Raw genomic sequence first — 17,756 nt, forward strand, 5'->3', positions numbered from 1 at the left:
TTGCCTCTCTCCCCAGGGCTCACATTACTTTTTACAATTGCTGATCCATCGTCACTGAGGGCCTCCTGAGTTAGGATAACATTAGGGGTTGTGTGTGTTTGTGGGGAAATCAGTTTGCAAATTGGAAAATGTTCTGATGCCCTAGAGGGTGATCTAATTTAGTATGTTCTTTAATTTGTGTTCAGTGAACGAAACTTGAAAAGTTCCCACTGCCAAGCTTGCGCAACATTTTATTTGCAATCCCCATCCATTCATTGTTGCAGTGAACTTATGAAACAAAAGCATTTTCCACAGGAAAATAAAGCACTGCATTTCCCCGCATGTCACCTCACTGGAGGGACTGCTGAGGCCATACCTGCACCGTCCAATTGAAATCATTCTCTAGCTTGAGTAAAAAGGTAAAGGTAAAGGGAGCCCTGACCATTAGGTCCAGTCGTGGTCAACTCTGGGATTGCAACGCTCATCTTGCTTTATTGGCCGAGGGAGCCGATGTACAGCTTCCGGGTCATGTGGCCAGCATGACTAAGCTGCTTCTGGCGAACCAGAGCAGCCCATGGAAATGTCGTTTACCTTCCCGCCAGAGTGGTACCTATTTATCTACTTGCACTTTGACGTGCTCTCCCCTCACGGGGATTCGAACCGCCGACCTTCTGATTGGCAAGTCCTAGGCTCTGTGGTTTAATCCACAGCGCCACCCGCATCCTGCTAGCTTGAGCAGGAAGCTTCTAACTGCAAGTACAAAATTAGCACATTGGGGAGCACCAACGTTTGACCCAACTTACTATTACTGAATGTGCAAAGGGACAGAAATGTCAAAGGAGAGCTCTTGGACCTCGTTGGAACATTCAAATGGAAAATTTGCAGTCTCTGAAGCCATATTGTCAATCAACAGGTAAGTTGCAGAAAACAATGGCGGCTTAAGACATCTTGACATCGAAAGTGAAAAATCAAGCAGTACCCTTCTGGTTTCTCAAAATGTAGCATTTTAGCGAAATAACTGACAGTCTTCATCATCAGGTTTAACTGATGAAAGAGAGAGAGATGCATACAGATACTGTTGCAGGTTGGGAGGGGGTGTCAGTCTGCACAATGCCTCCCTTCCTAATCCTTGGGGTCCTGTCCCCGGTAGAGTTAAAAGCTGATGGAACAATCCTTTGCTAACTAGGCAATTGTAAGATAATGGCCAAAGCTTGTCACTTAAGCACCTAAATCAGTCCCTTTGACTAGGAAACAGAGAGTTTAGCATCATAAAGAGCATCCTTAAAAAAAAATGACCTGCGCTGCAGCTAAGTGAAATAGCCAGAGGAGTTGTATGTGAGCTCAGCTGAGAGCAGGATGAAGGCTGAGACGCTGAGACAGATCCAGGCTTGGTTTTTGTACTGGAATACAATGCTGTGGTTAAGGGAGAAGGAAGACTTTTTGGGGTATCAATGCTGTCTGTCTGTCTGTCTGTCTATCTATCTATCAATCATCTATATCATCTATCATCTATCTATCTATCTATCATCTATCTATCATCTATCTATCTATCATCTATCATCTATCTATCATCTATCTATCTATCTATCTATCTATCTATCTATCTATCATATCTATCTATATCATCTATCTATCTATCTATCTATCTATCTATCTATCTATCTAATCTAGCTATCTATCATCTATATCTATCTATCTATCATCTATCTATCTATCTATCTATCTATCTATCATCTATCATCTATATATCTATCATCTATCTCTATCATCTATCTATCATCTATCTCTATATCTATCTATCTATCTATCTATCTATCTATCTATCTATCTATCATCTATCTATCATCTCTATCTATCATCTATCTATCTATCTATCATCTATCTATCATCTATCTATCTATCTATATCTATCTATCTATCATCTATCTATCTATCATCTATCTATCTATCTATCTATCTATCTATCTATCATCTATCGTCTATCTAATCTACCTCAGGGTTCCCATATGTCCTCTTTTTCCAAGACTCGTCCTCTTTCTCATGGGTAGAATTGCCATAGTGATCCATAGTTAAAAGTAGAAGTTGGCAAATATGTCCTCTTTTTTGCTCTTCAAAATCCGGCAACCCTATCACGTCCGCCATACTAAGCACAGTGTTTTCACAGTACTACTGATGGCAGGGAGTGAGTGAGCGAGCGAGAGAAACCCTCGAGTTAATAAATCAGCTTGTCATGGCGAGCCAAATCCACCCCTGCCGTAACTTGGTAGGCACTCACGGCGTTTGCTCCAGCTAAGAATCTGTCTCAGCATGTTGACGCCCTTGTTGCTCAACACGCTGGGCTGCGGTGGGTTGTTTTGAGTAGCTTTGTTACTCAAGGAGCTTAAATCGGAGGCAGAAACTAACTCTCTCCCCCCTTCCATTTATTCACAGGTGATGCTAGAAGTCTGCCAAATCTCGCAGCGAGCTGGAAGGGAACAGGCCTTGAGTGTAACAAGGGGGCAGGAGGGCAGCTAATTGCATTACAACCCCAGCTCTCCAAAGGAATGACAGCATCTTCGGGCTGAGGAAACTGGACTTACTGTAGCTATAAAAAGGCCTCTGAGCCCCAGAGGAAAAAACAGCAGAACTTACTGAATCTCCCCAATGCCCGTTTAATGCACAACGAAAAATCACGCCCAGTTAACAACCCAACGGGGAGCACTTCGCAGATGACTTATCCTCAAGAAATCCCATTAACTTCAGTGTGATTGCTCCGCTGTGGATGATCAGCAAAATCAGGAACACAGGAAGCTGCCTTGCACTGAGTCAGAACATCGGTACTATTGACAACTGATGTCGACGCGCGGGCAGTTCCATGGAGAAGGAGGTCATTCTCAATATGGGGATGAGGGACTGGTGGCCCTCCTGAGCTTGTCAAGACTTCATTTCCCATCACACCCGTTCACGGGCAATGCCAGCTGGGGCTGATGGGAGTTGGAGTCTGGCAGTATCCAGAGACCCACAGCTTCCCCATCCCTGTCTCAAGATATCGCAGGAGGAGAGAGGCAAAAGCAACAAACGATAAATGTGAGACTGAATATTCATGCAGTAGGCTGGGGGAAGAGACTAAGGTGTTCAGCAAAAGGCTTCCTGCATGATTATGGAAGATCGCAGGGTCACCTCAGATTTAAAAGAGGATTGGGCAGAGGTCTTTTTGAGCAGGAACTCAGGGGAACTGAGTTCCCTTACCTTTTAAAAATTAAATAATTGCTATTCTTTTTTTGTCTTGGAACGGGTATACACGCCTGAGCCAAAAATCCGCCTATATCTGCAGTCAATAAAGTTGTGGCCATTTCTAATCTAGATCACTGCCTGCTTGAATTTACTAATCACATCTTAAATTTAGCCACTGCCTGGGGTGGAGGTGGCACTGTGACTGCAAATAACTAACTAACTAACTAGCTAACTAACTAACTAACTAACTAACTAACTTCAACACCTTTTCCCCACAAAAACGCACTGGGATTGGGTAACTGTTGATGGGGAGGACCCTGTGGAACCATTGCCAATAAAAAAAATAGGCCTTACTAGGTTATACAAACCAGTTGACATCTGCTGCGGTGTGAGTGAGGTGGGTTCTGAGGAAGGATTTGAAGGAAGAGAAGCTGGGAATGGTACTATGAATAACGGGAAAGCAGGTGTGCTTTGACAGCTGAAGAACATCTAAACCAGGAACACCTAAGAAGGCACCCTCCAGATTCTACTGTGAACCGCCCTGAGACCTCCGAGTATAGGGCGGTATATAAATTCAATAGATAAATAAATAAATAAATAAATAACAAATAGATAAATAAATATTGCACTCCGATTCCCATCAGCACCACCCAGCATGGCCAATAGCCAGGGATAATGGGAGTTGTGGTCCATTAACACCTGCAAGGCCACAGGTTCCAGATCCCTACAATATGAGGATGCATTTAACTTTTAACCTCATGTGTAGTTTGGCCGCCAGACAGATTCTGGTACTATTAACTTCTGTAGGATTGGTTTGAAAGCCCTGTAGTAGACAACATTCCACCCCCCCTCTCGACTTTACCGTGTATGTGATCGTTTCGTCTCCTTCCTGTCCATGAACTGTAGCGAGCATCAATGCAGCGAGGACAGCGAACAGCGCCATCATGGATCTTAAAAGAAAGGAAACCCAGTTTAAAATCAACAACAACAACATCATAGGTAGATGACAGTCAGGCACTCCTGATAGCAGGAAACTGAGAAGGGAGGCCTAGCAGATGCCTGGGTTTCAGTGCAGGATCAAACCTGTCTCTGGGATGTACCACTTCAGATCAATGCTTGGACTAGTTCAGCTTAACAGCAACTGAATTAGTTCACTGAAAGACACCTAAAAGTAGGCCCCATAATTGCTGGGTGACCTAAATGTGAATAAAAATTTTGGGAACAGAACTTTGAACGATTTATAATTCAACTTCGTTTTCTTAGACGCGTTCTTTTAAACCAGGCATTTAAATAAAACCACACACAAATATGGAAGATCTGCTCTCTTCAGCAGAATAAAATTTCAAAAAGGTAAGGTAAAAAACACTTGATTATAAGTTATGCTCACATAAACATTTTTAAAAAAAATATTCTGTAAGATGAGATGCACACTACAGAGAAATATTAAGAATGCACTCCTGTGTTCTGTTCATAGGCCAAATGTGAGTAAAAGGTGAGAGCCTCTTAGAGCAACTGGTCGGACGCGTTTCAGCATAAAGTCCTCTTCAGTGGCCAAACAAATGTACCTGTGATGGGGGTGATTTACCTTAACTTTGTATTTTTGGAATGTAAAACTAAGAAAAACTCCAGAAATGCTTCACAGAGCGACAAAGATCTGTAACTGTACCCCAGGAGAGAAGATGGGGGAAATTACCTGATGAGAGAGGGCAGAACTGAGCCCTGAGACAAACAGGAGAGTGTTGCTTGTAGTTTAGTGATGCTCCAAGCTTGTACGTTTCTGGAACTGAGGAGGGGAAGGCAACAGCACAGACGGTATTATAATAACTGTGAATTGTGCCTAATGTAAAAGCCACTGTTCTCTAGAGACAGATTCTTTTCTGTTTAAACTTCATCGTCCAAATTGCTCAGGTCAGTTCAAAACGTTCCCATGTTTTTGTCCCAGCGAGGCTGCAAGCTCATGTACATTTTACATCTCCACTGACCACAATCAAGGACTTACTTCCAAATAAACATGCATAGGTCCGTACTAAGTGTTTAAAAGCAGGCCCAGTTCAGCAGACAGCACTGGCCAGCCAATCTCTGCGATAGCTTCTTTGCAACCCTTTATCTTACTCTTAACACCCTCTGCCCACAGCAAGAGGCGGCAATCACCTCTCAGCCCTAGTGATTTGCACTATTGCCTGCATTTTCCAGCTCTGCTGAGTTGATTCATTGATTGAACCGAATCAATTTCCCTGCACATAGAAAACTAGGGTGTCAGGGAGAAGGGTAGACTAGAAGAGGGGTGGGGGTCCCATGGCTTCCAGATATTGTTGAACTGAAACTTCCGTATGATGTACCGTTGGTACATCACACCAAGTAAGCTAGCCAAAATGTATAGGAACCAGGATAAAGTCTGCTGGAAATGTAAGGAGAAGGAGGGGAACTTTTTGCATATGTGGTGGACTTGTTCTAAGATCAAAGTCTTCTGGGATATTATATATAATGAATTGAAAAAGGTATTTAAGTATAACTTTAGTAAAAAACCAGAAGCTTTTTTGCTGGGGTTAATAGAGGAAATTCAAGTAAAAGATGTAAACTTGTTTATGTATGCCACAACAGCTGCAAGAATACTCCTGGCCCAGAAATGGAAGCAGCAAGAACTCCCCACATTGGAAGATTGGTAAGTAAAGATGGTTGAATATGCAGAGCTGGCTAAGCTGTCGGGAAAGATCCGGAATCGGCGTGATGAACTGTTCCAAAAAGAATGGGGCAAATTTATATGAAAGAAAATTGTAAACAGTTGAAAACGTTTGTAGGTTTGAGTTGAAATGTTTTGTAATGGGAAATTAAGGAGCTGATTTACATATAAGAAGGTGATTGCTAATAGATTGATATAAGGTAAAAAAGTGGATATAGGTATGCGAAGAAATTGGTAAAGGTGTGTGGAAGTCTGTTAGAGGGAGGGAAGGAAGTTGATGCTTAATTTAAGCAATGCTTCAAGTTATGGATTGTTTTCCCCCTTTGATTTTTATATGTAATGAAATATAGAAAACTTAATAAAATTATATTTAAAAATAAATAAATGAAACTTCCGTATGAAGGGGTGTTGCAAGCATACAGATCCCAAGAGGGAGGGGGGTCCTGATTGGCTGAGGATACCGCCCCCCCCAGCCCCATCCTTGCATGGTACAGCACAATGCATTTATGCTAATATGGCCTCAAAGGTCAACCACCAGGGAGAATGGACTTGAATTCTTTCAATGCACAAGAAGGCTTGAACGAAGGCCCCATATTATAAGTGTCATCAAACTGCTTTCCTCTCTCAAGAAAAGGAACAGGGGAAGATAATTAGGGTGATGTGAGCTGAGGGATGTTTCAAGAAGCACACGCAAATAAGCTTTTTTTGGGGCGGCGGAATATCCCCTTGTGATGGGTAGCACTGTCCGTAGAGGATGAGACTCTTAATTTCAAGGTTCCAGCCCCACATTGGGCAAAAGATTCTTGCATTGCAGGGGGTTGGACTAGATGACCCTCGTGGTCCCTTCCAGCGCTAAAATTCTATGATTTTTTTGGGATGCCTCAGGGTGAACACATCCTACGGAAGGAATCACCTTGTCCCACCCGACTCAGCACAGAAGCATGGGAACTGCTTCCCTATGATGCAAGCTCATGTCTTGTAAACAAAGCAACCACGATGGCAAGGCTAAGTGTGTGGGCTTTGCCTCTCCTGGATAACTGCCCTTCCACCTGGACTTGCGTCAACTGGCCACTGCAAATGACGGCACGATGGAGAAATCAGCTCCTGCCCCACTGCTGGGGGGGAAGGTGTGGCACAAGGGCCTATATACAACCAGACAGCCCCACTTTATGGAACAGCTATGCAAGGCTTCCACTGCTCTCTATGCTTTGCCGAAGGGCGAAACAACTTTTTGATTCTTAAAAGCCATTCTAGGCTGATTAGATGGCTTCGTTTTAATCCGCGCTGGTGCTTAATACGGATTTTTATTGCTGGCCTTAAATTGACTTGCTGTTGGTTTCACATTAGTCTCTATGGGAGGCTATTCACACTCAATGGTAATAAAAGGTAAAGGGACCCCTGACCATTAGGTATAGTCGTGGCCGACTCTGGGGTTGCGACGCTCATCTCACTTTATTGGCCGAGGAAGCCGGTGTACAGCTTCCGGGTCATGTGGCCAGCATGACTAAGCCGCTTCTGGCGAACCTGAACAGCGCACGGAAATGCCTTTTACCTTTCCACCGGAGCGGAACCTATTTATCTACTTGCACTTTGACGTGCTTTTGAACTGCTAGGTTGGCAGGAGTAGGAACCGAGCAACGGCAGCTCACCCTGTTGCGGGGATTCGAATCACCGACCTTCTGATCAGCAAGTCCTAGGCTCTGTGGTTTAACCCACAGTGCTACCCGCGTCCCCTATGGGAGTATATTGTATTTTAAAAACGGGGTATCAGAGTTTTTAGGGGGCTAACCAGGTTGGGATAGCTGGGATAGCAGGCTTGTTGGTTTTGAATGTCTTATGTAGATTTTTTTTCTTTCCAATTTCATTGTTCTGTATGGGACAATGACAATAAAGATTATAGTATCATGTTATTTCAGAGGTTGGTTCCGTTTTTGAATTTTTGTTTGCGGGGAGGGGCATTTTACAGAAATAAAACGGCAGCAAGGAAACGTAAAATGAGAACAACCAGGAACCTGGCCACCACATAAGAATGGCAGTCTTCAGCATTGCCATCTGAATCCACCTGAAAGAAAAACCTTAAAGAACCTTCGTATCTGTAAGACTGTAAGCAAATTCTCTTCCTGCTCAATGTACACTTAAGGCCAGATCCAACGTTACCATGTGGTATTCTCAAAAGCTGCTACACGCCCCCCGGCCCCACAAAAATGCTCAAGATCCCAGATTCTATTCCCCACTTCCATACCCTCCAACATTTCTCCAATGCAAATAGGGACGTCCCATTCCATAATGATAATTTTACTATTTGTACCCACACATCTTCTGGGGTTGCAGCAGCCACTCTGGGCAGCTTCCGACATATATAAAAAACATAATTAAACATTTAAAAAAACTTCCGTACACAGGATTGCCTTCAGACGGTTCGGGGGTTGGATAACTCCATACCCTCCATCATTTCTCCAATGAAAATAGGGACATCCTAAGGAGAAGTGGGACATTCCTGACGGCTTCTCTAAATTACGGATGCCCCTGGGAAATAGGGACACTTGGAGGGTCTGCATTTCTCCAGGTGGGACAGAAATGTCCCCTCTCTCTGAAACCTTGGAGAGCCACTGCCAATACTGATGTGATGTTAACATATGAGAGTGCTGGAGGTGAAATAGTTAAACAAGTTACCCAATCAGAACCCAGGGGGGTGGAGTCAGAGGGACTATAAAACCAGCTCTGGGAGGGGTGAAAGGGGAGTTTATTGGGAGTTGGGTGGTTGGTTGGAGTGGGAGTGAATGGATTAGAGTCTGTGGGTAGGTTGAGTTAGTGTAGCAAAATAAGCTGAGTCAGGAACAGTTAGGAGCTAGGAAGACAAGTAAATATCTGAGAGGTGGTTTAGTGAGGGAGAGCAGGTAGCGGAAGTTATAGGTCTGGATAGGCACCCTATGATTGTAATTGACCGATACCGTTTATGAAACCACACGCTTGTTAAACTGCAATAAATAAACAGAAGTTTATGTTCCAATTTAAACCTGACTGGACTCAGTATTGTACCAGGTAGGGCCTGGGTGGTGGCAGCGAGACATAAAGTGGTGGCACAGGGATCAATAGACGGTGAAATGTCCGGGGACCCAGTGTGATCGCCACAATTGCCAGTAGGCAATTCTGATCTAGACTGAAATATACTAGGGGTCGAGAGTGGATTTCATGCTCTTTATTCAGCTCATAGTGGTGAGGAGGAATGGAAGTTCCCCCACAATATCTGCTTTATATACATTAGTTATACAATGGGGCCCACGTGATTGGCTAATTCCGGGATTCTCCTGTAGGCCAATCAGGTTGTGGATTCACTTCCACCTGGAGCTGGATTGGGTGGCTCCTGCGGACCAATCATACTGCTGCATTGTTCTAGGACCAATCAGACTGCTGCCTTTTGGATCCTCTTGTTCTAGGACCAATCAGACTGCTGCATTTTGGATCCTCTTGTTCTGGGACTAATCAGACTGCTGCATTTTGGATCCTATTCAACTCAGTACGTAACATAGATGGAACTGTGTTCTCACTCAATACAAGGCAGCTCCCCATGTTCTTATATGTCACTATTGAATCTGCACTCCCTCCCCTCCAGCAATGTGCTGGTCCACATTTCCCAGCCTAAGCTGCTCCAGAGCCCAATGGTGTTGGGAACAGAGGGAGAGAGAGGAGTAGAGGTACCGGGGCCTCTTGCGTCCTCTTTCCAGAGTGGCCAACCACAGATGCAATATATAGGAAGTGTAGGAAGCTACCCTATAATCTTCTCTAAACAGCCATCAGCGACCACATAGGATTTTCCCATCAGAAAAGGAATGAGAAGCTGCCTGGTCTTGGCAAGAAAGAGGCTGATGGCAGAATTGGCCTTTTGCTATGTAACCACCTGCAAGGATCAGGAACAGACCCTCATTATGGGCCAGATATTACATTTATAGCAACTAAGCTGGCTCCAGGTTTAAGGGGAAGCTGGGCAAGATGTCTCATTTTGGGGAGGGCCCTTGTTATGTCCTGAGTTGAATAGGATCCAAAAGGCAGCAGTCTGATTGGTCCTAGAACAATAGGATTCAGAATGCAGCAGTCGGATTGGTCCTAGAACAATAGGGTCCAGAATGCAGCAGTCTGATTGGTCCGCAGGAGCCACCCAATCCAGGTGGAAGTGAATCCGCAACCTGATTGGCCTACAGGTGAATCCCAGAATTAGCCAATCATGTGGGGCCCATTGTGTAAATTATGTATATAAAGCAGACATTCTGGAGGAACTTCCATTCCTCCTCACCACTATGAGCTGAATAAAGAGCATGAAATCCACTCTTGACTCTGAGTATATTTCACCCCCGATGTTGCATCTTTCTGGGGCATTGTGGGAGATGAACATGGTGACTCCCAGTCGCTTTCAAAACGGGCTTTGCAGCCTCAGCAGTTGCCTAAGGATGCCATATGATAACACCCCTGAGGTATTTTGAGTGTACACGAGGTGGCAAACCCAGGTCAGCCTCTGCGTAATGTGTGAAAGTGCTCTAAAAAGCGACACAAGAAATCCAGCCTCCGTACCACAGAACCTAGGGATCGCCTGAACTCTCCAACTTCCTGAAATACACAGGACAGCACCTGCCCCTCTTTACCAATGCAATGATATGAACCATTGAACCCACTTTGCATTCAACCGAACCTCATGACTCGCTTCAGCTGTGACCACTGAACAAGGTCATCCACACAAATATGAATTCCACTCTTATCTCTTGACCTCATGTGCAGAGGACATCCCATTTAAAAAGTGTTGAGCCTGCAATGGTGGGAGTCTTGACACAAAACCTTTGAGCATCAATGCCCAACACATATGCCATATCAACTCCTGGTGCTGTTTGCACTAAATGATGATGGTGCACATGTGAAAAGCATATGGTATTATGTATGTGTGTGTGTGTGTATCTATCAGTCTATCAACTGTATGTAAGTTGCTTGAAGATGTGACAATCAACTCGGAAGTTTAATAAATGAAAAGTAACTCAAAGAGAAAGCATAAGAAGGTGGGAGAGTTTTGTGCTTAGAAATAAAGCTCTGGTCTGATAGCACAAAACTGGAAGACTGGAGAAATTCCAACAAAAGAACAACGGCAAGAGAAATTGATGAATTACACAGAACTGGCAAAACTGATGGATGGACTACGAGAAAAGGACAACAGTGACTTTGAAAAAGAGTGGGGACCTTTTATAATATATTTGCAGAAACAAAGAAAGAACATCGACTTGACGGCAGGATTTAAATAAACACTCACATCTTTATTAACAGAGAACATTTAAAATAATGAAGAAATGATATAGTGGAGTTTAAGAAGCAGCAGTATGTAGTAAGGTAAAGGGACCCCTGACCATTAGGTCCAGTCGTGACCGACTCTGGGGTTGCGGCGCTCATCTCGCTTTATTGGCCGAGGGAGCCTGCGTACAGCTTCTGGGTAACAAATCAGAAATGGAAGCTGAGGGAAGCCCAGGAGGGAAGGGGTGAAGAGTTGTAATATGTATGTTATTGATATGAGATGTATGTAATGACAGAAGGAAGTGAATAAAATTTTATTTAAAAAAGAAATAAAAAAGAAATAAAGCACTGGTTTTGTACTGTGGAGAAGAGTGACCTGCGAGGAACAAGAAGTCCCCTGTTCAAATCTCACCTGCAATAGACACAACTTGTAGGCTGGGATAGCTCAGTCAGTAGAGCATAAGACTTTTAATCTCAGGTTTCTGGGTTCAAGCCCCACATTGGACAAAATATTTCTGCATCACAGGGGGTGGAAAAGATGACCCTTGTGGTCCCTTCCAACTCTACAATTCTGTGATTCTAAGATCACACATTGAAAACATAATACATAATACATCTCTCTACTGCAGCATCTGCAGCTGGTTCACACCCACATTGTCCTAAAATGCATCTCTAAAACCCGGAACTGCCACACTAGCATATGGCAATTTTTGCTTTCTTCCATCTTCAACCTTGGACAGAAGCAAAGGGAGCAATTATCTTGGGAAAGAACGCTTTCCCCTTTCTTGTGACAATATGTAGGGGAGTTACTCCCCAATATTTTATTTTCTTTAAGTGTTCAAAGGAAGAAACAATAAATATAATACTGGCCTACTTTACAGGGGTGTTGCAAGGACTATCACAGTAAGGTATGTGAAAAGCTTTGGGCAGTATCCAGTGCACTCGTCTTGTCTGCACAAGGATTTGCACTCGTGCAACAGACTTTTTTCCTTCCCTCCTCCTCCTCCTCCTCCTCCTCCTCCTCCTCCTCCTCCTGTGTGTGGTCCATGCCCTCTCCTAATCTGCTACAGAAGGTTGGGGGAACCCCAGAACCATGGCTCAGAACACCCTTGCACTGCCAGAACGATTCATGCAGTGCTGTTTCGGAAGCAACCCTTTGAATTCTGCTATATAAATTGTAAGTATAATTCTGTGAAGGTTGCCAGAGGTCCCTTCTGCTACGCTTCCTGTTTCCACAAAACACAAGAGCTTGAGAATTCTTTTACTGGGTCAGATCAAGGTGTACAAAATCCAGTGGACATGTTTCTTATTTCAGCCCCATTCCAGTTCTAGAGTATTCTACAACTAGACTATTCAGACTCGTTATCAAGTGTCTTCTCTTAGGCAATGCATCTTCTGGTTCCAGCACAATATATCTCATTCAGGCCCCTTCAGTGCCATCTACAGAAAAGATTCCACAGGTTCATGGCTTACGGTCTTGCAGGAAGCAACCAACATTTATCCCCCTCCCCTTTAGTAGTGGAATATATTTAGGGCAGTCTTGCCAATAAATCCACCAAAGTTAGAAACATTTTACCTGCCTGTTCACTACACACATACACCATTTGCAGCGTATCAGCAGCCTTAAAAAGGAATGCAGAGAGGGAACATTTCTCTTCCATTTTACAGAAATATTCCTGCTTGGTCACCTGGAAAAATTTCTTACTTGCCACAAACAAAATGGCAAGTGGTTAATTTCTAGGTCAATCGGTGACCTGGATGCAAAGTGCAATCAGCTAGGATCGGCAGGCTTAAAAAGGTAAAGGGACCCCTGACGATTAGGTCCAGTCGTGGCCGACTCTGGGGTTGCAGCACTCATCTCGCTTTACTGGCCAAGGGAGCCGGCGTACAGCTTCCGGTTCATGTGGCCAGCATGACTAAGCCACTTCTGGCGAACCAGAACAGTGCACGGAAATGATGTTTACCTTCCCGCCAGAGCGGTACCTATTTATCTACTTGCACTTTGACATGCTTTTGAACTGCTAGGTGGGCAGGAGCAGGGACCGAGCAACGGGAGCTCACCCCGTTGCGGGGATTCGAACCGCTGACCTTATGATCGGCAAGTCCTAGGCTCTGTGGTTTAACCCACAGCGCCACCCCCAGGCTTACAGTGGCCTAAATTCAGCACGCGGCATAATGCCGGTGCTTAACGTCCTATGCTTGAGGATGAATACCAGGTTGGTCCAAAAGGTTGTGAGAATGTCAGGCAACGTGACATTCATTTCATTGGCCCAACTCAGACAGGGATGCGGTGTGTGTGTGTGGGGGGGGGGATCTGTGGCCCTCCAGATGTTGCTGGACCCCAGCTCCCATCAGCCCCGGCCAGCAAGGCCTGTGGTGAGGGATCATGGTAGTTGTAGTCCAACGAAATCTGGAGGGCTACAGGTTCGCCATCTCTGATGTAGCAACTAGCAGCTATTTTTGCAGGACACACCCCGTTCTCTTTCTCACCCCCACCCGTTCACCCCATTCATACACCATCCATTCATTCTCACTCAAACATCCTGTGCCTCCATTCAAACACATGCGAGGACGAACCCCATTGATACAGGATCCGTTCTCCACACACCCTTTCTCTTACACCTCCCCCCCTTTCTCTCACATAACACAACACCCTACCTATCTAGGTCCCCCACATTCCCCCCCCCCCGCTTTCCTCCCCATCTCTAAAAATTTAAAGCAGGTATGAAGGCTGTGGGAACGCCCCCCTACCCCCCAATGGTCTGCCTCAGGGTAATGTGGCTGCAAAACCACCAAGTCCTTGCAGCTTATTATTTTACCTGCTTCACCAAGAACTGGTGTCTCTGTGTGTGGAATGTATGGGCACAGAAAGAAATGCATTAAATCTTAGAATCAACCCCCTGCAATGCAGGAATATGCAGCCATCCTATAAGGTGATCGAACCTGCAACCTTGGCGTATAACAACACCAGGCTCTAACCAACTCCCTGGATTTACTGATTTTCTTTCTTTTATTACCACATCCATGTGCCACTTTCCCTCCATGGAGATGAAGGTGGCATACGCCGTTCTTCCCTTCCCCCCATTTTATCCTCACAACAGCCTTGAGAGGTAGGCTGGGCTGGGAGGGCGTGACTGGTCCAAGGTTACCCTGCGAGTTTCCTGGCTGAGTGGGGCTTTGAACAGGTGTCTCCCCAATATCCAGCCCAACACCCTGACCCCTGCGCCACTCTGGCTCTCAACAACCAGCCAGCCCCCTTATTTTAAGAAAGGTATCCTTTGTTAAGTCCAGAAACCTCCCCTCACCCCGGAGAATAAAGTTCCAGGTTGCCCTTCTCTTTTGGATATTATTATTTTTGGTATGGCATTGCCTATTCACCTCTCACTATTCTGATGTATTAAAGTGGTGGACTTGGGGCTCTCAAATTCAAAGCCTCTCTTGCTCTCCATTCTACAGCATTGTTGTGGCACCCCCTGCAGTGTGGGCAAACCGGCCGCGCTACCCTAAAACCTCCTCTGTCTACTACCCCAAGCAGACTGGACCCTAAACATATTTGCGTTTCAGAAACTGAAGTCCTGTGGAATTCAAGGAGAGTTAACTCCCAAAAATGGTGTTTAAGGACCAGAGTTCCCACTGCCTGTTCAGTTAAAAGTTTCCGCTCCATCAGGGCAGCCTACATAGGAGAGGAAGCCTTTAATTGAACAGGCAGTGGAGTTTCCTTCTGAGTTACTATTCCTTATTTGCACAGCCAGACAAGGAGTTCAGAGCACTACCTCCCTCCTTCCCAATTGCTTCTCCCTCTTTCTATAATCTCATGTTACCTCCTGGGCTCTTGGGGAGGAAGGGCAGGATATAAATTTAATATATGTAAAAGCAAGCAACGATTGCTTTTCTCCCAACACCAATCCTAACATTTTTATCCCCCCTGGAGTAGAAAACCTACCCAGCTGAGGGAGGTACCCCACCAAGTCCTAGGCGCTGAAAACAACCCCCTGAAGTCGCTCAAGTTTTCCAGTGGGTCTAATCGGACTGAGTGGGAGACACGACCCACAAACCACCCCAAGGGCGAAAAAAATCCCCTACACTCCGCTTTGCAAACTGCATCCACTTCGGCGCACCTAAAATCCTTGCACTGATCCCTTTGCACCCGCCAATCTCGGTGCGCCAGAAACTTTCCTTTGCAAGAATCTGCCCACCTACCAAGCGAGGAATCACCTCTCTCCTTCTCTCTCCTCTTCCGCCGCCGCCGAATCCGAATCCGGGCGCGCCTTACCTGCACAGCCGCAAGAACGCGATGCCCCTCTTGAAGACCGCAGCTTAGGTGAGGAGGGAAGAGGGTGGACTCCCTTCCCGAAGCGAGCCAGGCTGCAAGACCCCCAAGTTTGCAGAGAGAGAAGTTGGAGAGAGCGTATGGAAGCTCTCTCCCCAACGGCAGGTTAAGCCTGCGCCTTCGCTGCGCTCCGTTCGCAGATGGAGCGTGTTCCCCGCACCGCCTCCCTTCGCAAAGATCTTTGACAAACTTCCCGGCTACTGTTTGCATCCATTGGACGCCCCCTACCGATCTTCCGCTGACTTGACCCTTTCTGAGAAGAGCCTGATGTCGAAACACAGGGCGAAGGAGAGGTCGCGCGGTGCAAACCCAGAATTTATTATTTTCATGTTTCATATTTGGTTTTGCACTTCTTCTTTCAATGGAAGGCGCTGCTCAGTAAAGGGATTCCTCTTCAGGGCGCGTTCCAGAAGGGTAGCCCTGCCGTGGTCTGTTGGATAGAATCACAAAACTGTAGTGTTGGAAGGGACACCGAGGGTCATCTAGTCCAACCCCAGCCCCCGAAACGCAGCAGAGAGTTTGTGGCACCTTAAAAGACCGGGCACATTTATGAGCGAGGCACAAGCTCCAAAGCTTCTTTTTTCTGTTTCACAAAATGTATACATTGCTTGATTGTAAAAGCGACTGCAAGGAAACACAAAGCAATTTAGACTGGGCAATAAAATTATCAATGAAAACAACTACTGTGTGCATTGAAATCCACATTAAATCCACATTAAATCCGCTGTAAAGTTAAAACAGATTGAAATATACATGGATGTTCTACACGTCTAGGTAAGCTTGTCCAAACCAAAATGTTAGCAGGTGCCGAAAAATGCAGTGAAGGCACCTGCCTGGTTTCCATTGAGAGGGCAGTGCTGGATTAATTGTTGTTGTTGTTGTTGTTGGTGAACATATCAGACAACACAGTGATTCTTCAAACAGCTCTTGTTTATTCACAGGCCAGAACAGAACTGAACTGGAGGGTTCAGCCAGCCTGCTTATATAGAGCTCCACTAGAACGTAACTACCCAATCACTGAACGTCACTTTCAATCCCTTATCTGCATATGTGGACCTGAGTGAAAACTATCTACAGTATCCCCCTGCTGGCCCAGGGTGAGAACTTCAGTACATAACAATTATTATTATTATTATTATTATTATTATTATTATTATTATTATTATTAAAATTTGTATACCTCCCTATTCCCGCAGCTCTCAGGACCCCGAGGAGACCGTTAGGCAGCTGAAATCTCAGGGGCCCCCCTCGCAAATTATCTCAGAATATGTTTTTGATTTCACCAATAACAATTGTAACGAACCAATTTTATTACGCAGTATTACTTCGATCTGTTGTCTCAGGGTCCCTAAAAGGAGTGGGGCCCATAGACCAGTGGGTACTCTGCCTATTTGGTAACCTGGCACTGTGACAGGGAGTTCCAAAGTGTAGGTGCAGCCACAGTAAAAGATTGCTTTCTTACGTATGTGGAATGGGTATTATGCGGCACATGCAACAATGGCAGTTCTGGCCCTTGAAGAGGTCAAGTAGGCATATACAGGGGTAGGGTGATCTCGCAGATAAACTGGTCCCAAGTTTTTAAAGGGCTTTATAGTCTCATCTTCAACTTGGCTGGATAGCAAATCAGCAACCAGTGCCGCTCTCCGGGTGTAGGTGTTATATTTTGTCGTCAATCTTGTTCAGTCTCCGTAAATTGTGAGTCAGTCGCGGAGCTGTATTGCTGTTCAATTGCTTCAGCAAATACAGTGGTACCTCAGGATAAGAACTTAATTCGTTCCGGAGGTCCATTCTTAACCTGAGACACCACTTTAGCTAATGGGGCCTCCCGCTGCTGCCACGCAATTTCTGTTCTCATCCTGAAGCAAAGTTCTTAACCCGAGGTACTATTTCTGAGTTAGCAGAGTCTGTAATCTGAAGCGTCTGTAACCTGAAGCGTCTGTAACCCAAGGTACCACTGTAAATAAAATGCATTCCCCCCTAGCATCGTTTGAGTCTCAACAGATTCTTGGACTTGAAATTGGAAGCCCAAAGCAGTTCTTGGCAGTCTAGTTTTGCATTCAGTGGAACATGCTTAATCTAAAAAGATTGGTTATGCCCTCCCTGTTTTCCCCCTTCCCTGTAAAATTTCTGGCAATTAACAGACATGAAAACTTTTCAAAGTACCTCGGGTTAAGTACTTAATTCGTTCTGGAGGTCCGTTCTTAACCTGAAACTGTTCTTAACCTGAAGCACCACTTTAGCTAATGGGGCCTCCTGCTGCCGCCGCACCGCCAGGGCACGATTTCT

At 45.1% G+C, this 17,756-nt stretch overlaps 1 protein-coding gene across 3 annotated transcripts in view; it reads right to left on the reverse strand.

The window, feature by feature from the left end:
• Positions 1 to 15,656, reverse strand: part of EFEMP1 (EGF containing fibulin extracellular matrix protein 1) — a 71,461-nt gene extending 55,805 nt beyond the window's left edge. For 2 of the 3 annotated variants that reach the window (XM_053383684.1, XM_053383683.1), the window contains exons 1-3: positions 15,414 to 15,656; positions 4,886 to 4,975; positions 4,055 to 4,142 (exon numbers count right to left, since the gene is read on the reverse strand). In XM_053383684.1, coding sequence (XP_053239659.1) covers positions 4,055 to 4,138 — 84 coding nt within the window. In that variant the 5' untranslated portion in view covers positions 4,139 to 4,142; positions 4,886 to 4,975; positions 15,414 to 15,656. The remainder of the gene's footprint in view (positions 1 to 4,054; positions 4,143 to 4,885; positions 4,976 to 15,413) is intronic. The other variant, XM_053383685.1, reaches the window with a different exon arrangement.
• Between the last annotated feature and the right edge of the window lie 2,100 nt (positions 15,657 to 17,756).

Source organism: Podarcis raffonei, chromosome 3 (assembly GCF_027172205.1).
Source record: "Podarcis raffonei isolate rPodRaf1 chromosome 3, rPodRaf1.pri, whole genome shotgun sequence".
NCBI lineage: Eukaryota > Metazoa > Chordata > Lepidosauria > Squamata > Lacertidae > Podarcis > Podarcis raffonei.